The sequence below is a fragment of the Drosophila arizonae genome, chromosome 5, assembly GCF_054131065.1.
Source record: "Drosophila arizonae isolate 15081-1271.41 chromosome 5, UAZ_ARI_1.0, whole genome shotgun sequence".
In the NCBI taxonomy this organism is placed as follows: Eukaryota; Metazoa; Arthropoda; class Insecta; order Diptera; family Drosophilidae; genus Drosophila; species Drosophila arizonae.
Genome location: NC_142925.1, coordinates 1653915 through 1661279, shown reverse-complemented (window position 1 = coordinate 1661279; position 7365 = coordinate 1653915). Strand labels below are relative to the sequence as shown.

The 7365-nt window shown below is 44.4% G+C and overlaps 2 protein-coding genes across 3 annotated transcripts; one reads left to right on the top strand and one right to left on the bottom strand.

The window, feature by feature from the left end:
• The first annotated feature begins 628 nt into the window (after nt 1–628).
• On the top strand, nt 629–1623 carry LOC108615897 (uncharacterized). The gene is made up of 2 exons (XM_018010733.2): nt 629–1330; nt 1396–1623. Exons 1-2 carry the CDS (start codon nt 667–669, stop codon nt 1488–1490), a joined length of 759 nt encoding a protein of 252 aa, XP_017866222.1. The 5' UTR covers nt 629–666; the 3' UTR covers nt 1491–1623.
• Nucleotides 1604–7182, bottom strand: Fem-1 (protein fem-1 homolog B). Of its 2 annotated transcripts, XM_018010723.2 has the most exons (7): nt 5401–5561; nt 5239–5338; nt 3986–4268; nt 3183–3925; nt 2706–3121; nt 2421–2647; nt 1604–2358 (listed from the first exon to the last, which is right to left on the bottom strand). In XM_018010723.2, exons 1-7 carry the CDS (start codon nt 5418–5420, stop codon nt 2195–2197), a joined length of 1953 nt encoding a protein of 650 aa, XP_017866212.1. In that variant the 5' UTR covers nt 5421–5561; the 3' UTR covers nt 1604–2194. The 2 variants fall into 2 exon arrangements, with proteins under 2 accessions (XP_017866212.1, XP_017866211.2); XM_018010722.2 differs by lacking the exons at nt 5239–5338; nt 5401–5561 and adding an exon at nt 6759–7182.
• Nucleotides 7183–7365: the final 183 nt, after the last annotated feature.

The window sequence follows — 7365 nt, the reverse complement described above, 5'->3', positions numbered from 1 at the left end:
TCCATACATAATATTAAGTGGACTATTAGCATGCGTATGACGTCACACGCTCTTGACTTTTCAGCTGAATTAGACTACGAGTATTATGCGGACTATATGAGCTCATAGTTTTAAGCGCCCACGGGACGCACTGCTTGAAACAATTGGCGCAAGCAGCAATAATAACGGAATAACAAGGACAAGGCGAGGACTGAGGCAGAGCCATGGCTATGGTCTAGTGGAGCTGATTATTGACTGTCGCCTGGCTAGCCAGAAATCAGAGTTGGTTCAATGCTGGTCAAACATTGCAGCACTTCCACTAAACTGTGACCGTCGCCCTCACACTTCCGCTGCGCTTGGCATACCCTGTATTTAGTGAGGATGCACGACTAGGGAGTGAAGATGCGCAACTGCACAAGTTCATAAACTGCTAAGACCCATCTAGGAGATGTTTTACATAAAATCGATACTTATCGATCAATTCTATTTCTCTATTTCGATATTCGAAAGACTTCTTATAAGTATACATGTATGTTCATATTAGATATACAGATTGTTAACACAGCATGGGAAGATTCAATATATAATTGGTTAATATTGTGGCAGCTACTTACAGGGCATCTGCTAGTCAGTCAGTCAGTTGGTAATTCTTTGCTGCGGTCTGTTTGTGTTGTGGCCATTGCTGATATGGCGACGCGTGAGTCCAGACTTGCCAAATGGTCAGACGTCCTCGCGGGCTGTCAGTTGGGCGACAACAATGAGCACGGCCAGAACGACAGAGCTGGCCACGGGCAGGACGACGCGTTAGCCGTTTATCGATTTTCATATAACTTACCCACACACACACACACACACATACAGCCTCGAAGGCATTGCGGGTGTTGCGTGTTAGCAAAGCGAAGAGCTAGAGGAAATAAAATAACAACTAGGTCCTCAGTTTGGTTGAAAGTCTCTTGGAACTGGGCGCCCCTGTGGCGGCCCCTTTGGAACGGCCTCCACATGAGCATGCTGGGCTTTGTCTACTTGGTGCTCATCCTTGGCTGGATATTGATCGTGCTGTTTCTCAAGTGCAAGAAGTCGCTGACGGCGCCCTTTCGCTTGGGCGAGAGCTACACGGATGCCATCGCGGAGACGAGTGCCGAGCGCCGTCCCTCGGTGCATGTGATCCAGCTACAGAGCGAGGACATCGAGCAGGAGGATCACTACATGAACAATTTCCACAGGCAAACGGACAACCTGCAGCGCTACTCGCATCGCTCGACGCTCGAGGAGCGCACCATCGAGCGCACATATCCCACGGATGCGGTCATCAACCCAGCCTACATGCACGACGAGGACTACGTGATTAACGGTAGGCGTTGCATGACCGAACGCTAACTTAGTTATGAATCTCCTTCTTTCTTCCTTTAACTCTAGCTCCGCCGCCCTCATACGAGGAGGTGATGCGACAGCCGCAGGTGTATCCGCAGGTGCGACACAATAATCATAAGATTAGCCACCTAGACATTTAGGCTACTTAAGATAAGATCTCTGTGTACATATGTATTTGGATCAGCTGTGATTTCTCTGAATTATAAATATATATATAGATAGATGATATATGTATATGCATTCAATTACAAAGTTTCCTTCTGTTATTGCGTATTTCATATATTTATTTTGTGTTGTGGGCCATCAGCAACAAAATCAATTCAATTGATTCTACAAATTGTTGCAATTAGCAGTTAACATTAATTATACACATATAGAAAATGTACAAAATCATTTTACATATGATTACAAACAAACAGTCAGTCAAAGTGTGCGTAAGTGTGTGTGTACGTTGTAAATAAATAATTACATGAAAGTGTATGTGTGCTGTGAGTGTGTGCGTTTGTCGTACAAATTAAACCGAAAGAGAAACATATATAAAAACAAACTAAACTAAATAAGCATAAAGATGCGTGATCTCCATCTATCCATACATATAAAGTATACATATATTTATATATATGTGATGTGTGTCCGTTTATGTGCGTGTTGGTATTTGGCTAAATTAAGTCACTAAATTCGTTAGACCTTTACATAAATATGCACAGACATTTGCGCCGAGGCTCAAATTATTCACAGTTCTAATGACTTAAGTTGAGTTTCCGATTTTCATATTTCCCTTCTTATTTTTTGGCCCAATTTTTTGGCTATATATTTATGTATAAATATATATATCTATCTGCATCTATGAGAGCACCTTATGGACGCTATGCATTTGTATAAACGCCTCCAGCTGCTTGGGTATCATGCCCTTGAAGCTTATTCTGTTGCTGGCAATGCAGCGCGCCGCTAAGCATTTCAGAGTCGTGTGCGCGTTCTGATGGCCATGCAGCAGGTTGGCCAAGTTGGCTGCAAGAAGACGAGACATTCAGTTAGCAACTAGGACTGAAGCATATTTAACTGTAGTTTACCTAGCTTGCAGGCTGCAGCTGCTGTTTGACCCGCTGCATTCACCGCATCCAAATGTGCGCCTGCCTCCACGAATAGCTGCAATATGCGCGTCATCTCGCCCTGGCGATCCTGCGAGCTGTTTATCTTCGTCACCAGGATATGCAGGGGCGTATTCCTGGCCGCATCCACAGCCACCACAGAGGCGCCGCAGTGCACCAGAACCAAAGCAGTTGCATAGCAGGGAAATCTGACAAAAGACAACAACAGTTAGATGGAATCGTTAAAGGACCACACTCTCCTCTTACTTGCACATTTCGTTGGTGTAGAATTCGTCTATGGGTGTCACACCGTTCACGGCCAGATGCAGCAGCGTTTGTCCATCCTGCAGACGTGTGTCGTTCTGTATAAACTTACGAACTACTAAGAATAGCTGCTGTATGTGATCCTCATTGATGTCCTGATCCTTCTTGCGACGTGCTAGCTGAGTGACTATCTTAATTAAATACAACGCTGTGATGCAGTTCTGATTGTTCTGGTCCTGCAGCAGACTGACGCAGGTGTTGGGCTTATCGTTCCGCATCTTTAGCTTGTTGTTCTCAATCTCCTGCTGGCATTTGGTCAACACGGGCAGCACATGGTCCAGGGTCAGGCGATGGTTCTCCACGCGCAAAATCTGCGCAAAGAGCTGCGCAAAACGCAGCAAATCGCGATCCACGCTGACCTGCAACAGAAAATAGGAATGTGAATAAATGCAGCTCAATAAGTTGGCTATATTATCTTACATTGTTGCGCATGCGAAGATCGATGGCGTAGTTCCACAGCACTTGGCACTGCTCGAATCGGCCCTGATCTGCCATTACAGCGCCTCGATAGACAATCGCTTGTGGCAATTCCGGATTGTTTTTGCCCAGCACACGCTCCCGTATGGCCAACGACTCCATGTGGATGGAGTGATGATTCAGCTTGATGGCATTCAATTCGGGCAAGTTCTCCGTCTCGAACCAGCTGTCATATGCGGGTACCGGCTGTTGCACCTTCTTACGAATCACGTGCCTCGGATCGCTGTAGCGCATCTGCATGGCACGCATTAAATAGCTGTAAGCCCGATTCACGTCATACTTCGTCTTATCGTTCGCATACGTAGCGCCCAGCAGCTCCAGCGCAGTGATCTGCTCCTCTTTGGTCATCAGCCCGGGGCGCTGGATGAAGGCCTCCACTACATCCTCATGCAATCGCTCAGCAGCCTGCAGTGCTGGAGTTATTCCTGCCTCATTCTTCTGCAGCGTGGCGCCATGATCGAGCAGCGCGTTGACCACATCCAGATGGCCGCTCTCCGCAGCATAGTGCAGAGCTGTGGCTCCACACAGCGCTTGGTCGTTGGGGCGCGAGCCATTCTGCAGCAGCGTATTGACAACCAGATGATGTCCCTTGTAGGCGGCTATCATCAGCGTGTTGTTGTTGAACAAGTTTGTGGCATTCACATCGGCGCCATGTTCCAGCAGGAACTCCACGATGTCCAAGCGACCTGCACGGCAAAGAAATGCAATTAACTAATAGAACTTGGCATGCATAATCAATTAATTACCTTCGTAGCAGGCAGCGCGTAGCGGCGAAGATTGCGCCTTGGTGTTGTGATTGATGGAGGCGCCGGCCTGCACCAGCATCTTAACAATCTGCAAGTGGCCCATGCCAGCGGCTACCCACAAGGCTGTGGCGCCATACACCACCAGCCCATCGAATATGACATTGCATTCCCGTTCCAGGTCCACGTCGTAGTGAGAGAGCAGCGTCTTAACGAACGTCACATTGCCCGACATGGCGGCCATGGTGAGAGGCGTCAGCGATTGGCCATCGGGCTGATCAAAGTTCTGTGTGTGAGAATAGAGAGAGATTTTAGTATGGAAGAGTCGAGAAAACTGATGTGGGTCTCTTTAAAGATTGATGAGCGCATATTATATCTCTATGTCTCATAATGAGACTATCCCATAAATTGTTTGCTACAGTGAATGCGCGAGTGATAGAACACTTAGTTCCTGAAACAATAAAACCTAGATACATATACATATATGTATAAGCTAAAACTGCAGGGTATATTTTGGTCTACTAGACAGTCACAGTATATTCTTCAACGAGTGCCCTCTGTCCACAATAGGCATAGTTCACTATCCATGCATATTATCATCTATTTCATATGTATTTACAATATGTATGCGTATTCACGCTGCGAATACCTTGTTTATGGCGCAAGCTCTATTCTCTATCCACTATAACCTTAGTTCACTGTCGACATAAATGTTTTCTATTTGATATGTATATTTTGGTTATATTTTGTATGCTTATGAGATGCGTGCGCATTTATATTTTATATATATTTTTAAAAACTTTTCACAGTCAAGGCTGAAGCTGGCGAACATACGAAAATAGTGCGTTTTTCCTCGCTTTTTGCAGCATAAATTTCTCGCTGTGGGAAAACGTGCATACAAAATTGTCGCAGCAAGTTTTCCTTTGTTGTTGCTGCTGTTCATTTGGGTTTTGGCACGGCAAATGTAAATATTACAAATGCGCACGCTCTTTGTCTTGGCTGCACATCTACTATACACATATTATACACATACATATATATTTATATATGCGTGTGGTTGTGTGTGCTAGACATATGGATGCTGCGGACTGAGACAAGATCCAGACATGGCCTGTCCAAAGTCCAAGGCAAAAGTCTTGGCGTTCAGGGCTGACACCAATTGCGTTCTTGGTTTTTGGCTTTACTATAAATAGCAACTGGGTCAAGAAACTCAACAGACCCGGGACTTGGTAGTCGCGACCCGGATCGACACTCACCGCCGGATAAGTTATATAGCTGGTTAGTGGCAATTGGTCGCTAGCTCCACGCCAGAAGCTTGCGCCTGGCCAAGCCGACTCGTACCAGCGCTTCCGAGTGCTGTCAAAAAGTAGAATTAGTTGAGGGATAATGTCAATGGGCAGCGAGACTCTAGACTTTACCGATATAGCTCTGCGTGCATGGTCAACTCCTGTATAACTTGGTTCTATGTATAAATTCAACTGGAGCTGTGACTCGTGCAAAGGACGCAGCTGGACTCGACCAAAAATTCGATAAAACTTCGTGAAGAGAACGAAACCAAAAAGGAATTCCAGCGCCCAACCCCATGTTTGCATATGGCCACACAGCGAATTCGGTTTTACACTTCAGAGGGGTTGTTCATCAGTCAAAGGACACGCATTAGAGGGTAGAACGTGCGCAGGCGCCGAGCGAGCCGCTGGCACAGCTGATGCGACAGGAGAGGGAGAGAGCACTGTGAGTGGGAGAGCAGCCTTCTCTCTCAGATATAGATAGGGGTTTGTTTACAGATTGAGACAGAGAGAAAGACAGAGAGAGAGAGAGAGTGCATGTGTGGGGGTTTGTTTACAGTTTATGCCAGCTGTTTACTGCATTCCAAACTCAACTACTGAACTCAGCTTAAGAAATGTTTATTGTAGTTAATTTACCGCACTTTGAGTGAATGTATGTGTTTCTTGATCATGGCATGTATATGTACTTGGTTTTATGTAATATAGAATTCTTTTTCTGATATTTTCAGAAATTACGATACATCAATTAAAATTCTGTAATCATACTTCTACTTATTGTATTTTAAAATCCACTTTCATTTTGATAGCCCATCATCCCACCCTTTTCCAAAATTCATAAATTCGGAAGTGGGCTTCATAAATAGTTTTACATTGATGATGATTAAGGAACGCACAATAACAGGAACTGGCTGTTGGCCAAGTTCGTGTCGAGTAGATCCAGAACGAGAAAGAAAAGAGAAGGCACGCGAGCAAATGAATAATCAGCTAAAGATGAGGCTATAATCGCGAATAGAAGATGACGGGGCAGCTTTTCATCACATACATGAATATATATATAAATATGTATATACCTATACATATACACATGTTTGCCTCAAATGCGTATCAAAACTTGTGAACATTAATTGCAAATTAGCAATTACTGCGCGCTTGCAAGCGATAAAATAATATATAAACACCCGCTAAATACACATGGTACGGTAAGGTAGAGAGCGGAAGGGAGAGAAAGAGAGTGGGGGCAATTGGTGGGTCTTCTCGCTTGCTCGCCCTCTCGCCCAGCTGTGTGCGATAAACAAAGAAAGCAACCAAAAATAATAGCAAAAGAGATTCGATTCTACATATACGTATATCAAAACATTATACCTATATATAGGTGAACGTTTTCATTAATGACGCAGTAGAGTAAATTACGCTCATTACGCAAAATCAAATTAGCAGTTATTTGATTGATGTGGTGGGGCAGAGGAGTGAGGATGGGGACTGTGACTTACCGTATTAACCAAATGAACTTGCATTTCCTTCGAGTTGATCGTGTTTAGGGCCTCAACAAATCTCATCATCTGACTGCTGCGTGCCGCCAAAAATATGGTGTTCACCAATGAGAATTTGATTTTCTCATCTGGAAATTTTTTGTGCAGTTCCTCGGTAATTTCCACGAGCATTCCGTGTGCCATATTAAAATAGCCATAGTCCAAAGAATCGTCGTAGATCGAGGTGTTTGCGTGCTCGTCCTGGTCATCGTCATCGATATCCATGTTGTTCAGCAGCGACGCCAACTGACGCAGCGTGCAATAACTAAGTAAACCGCTTATAATGCCGAATTTTCTGATCGTACCAAATAATGAAAAACTTTTTATTGACACCAACACACATGAGCACTTGTTCAAAGCAACAATGTTACTGAGCATGCGAGCCAGTCGTTCATGTTCATTTGAACTACTTGTTGCAATCGATACATCGTACACGTTCTGTTAATAACAGAATGCTGTTAGCTGTCGCCAAATTATATGTAAACCATATTAAAAACTACGATTGAGTGATAGCGGTGCTAATAGTGTGACTGCGTCTTTTAACAGTGATTACAAACGTTATTAATTA

Excerpts from the sequence above, each read along its gene's own strand:
- Fem-1 (XM_018010722.2), bottom strand. The coding sequence starts at position 7,175 with ATGCTCAGTAACATTGTTGCTTTGAACAAGTGCTCATGTGTGTTGGTG. Across the intron at positions 2,648-2,705 it reads TACACCAACGAAATGTGCAA|ATTTCCCTGCTATGCAACTG; the intron begins GTAAGAGGAGAG and ends GTCTTTTGTCAG. Across the intron at positions 2,359-2,420 it reads AGCTGCAGCCTGCAAGCTAG|CCAACTTGGCCAACCTGCTG; the intron begins GTAAACTACAGT and ends GTCTTCTTGCAG.
- LOC108615897 (XM_018010733.2), top strand. The coding sequence starts at position 667 with ATGGCGACGCGTGAGTCCAGACTTGCCAAATGGTCAGACGTCCTCGCG. Across the intron at positions 1,331-1,395 it reads CGAGGACTACGTGATTAACG|CTCCGCCGCCCTCATACGAG; the intron begins GTAGGCGTTGCA and ends CTTTAACTCTAG.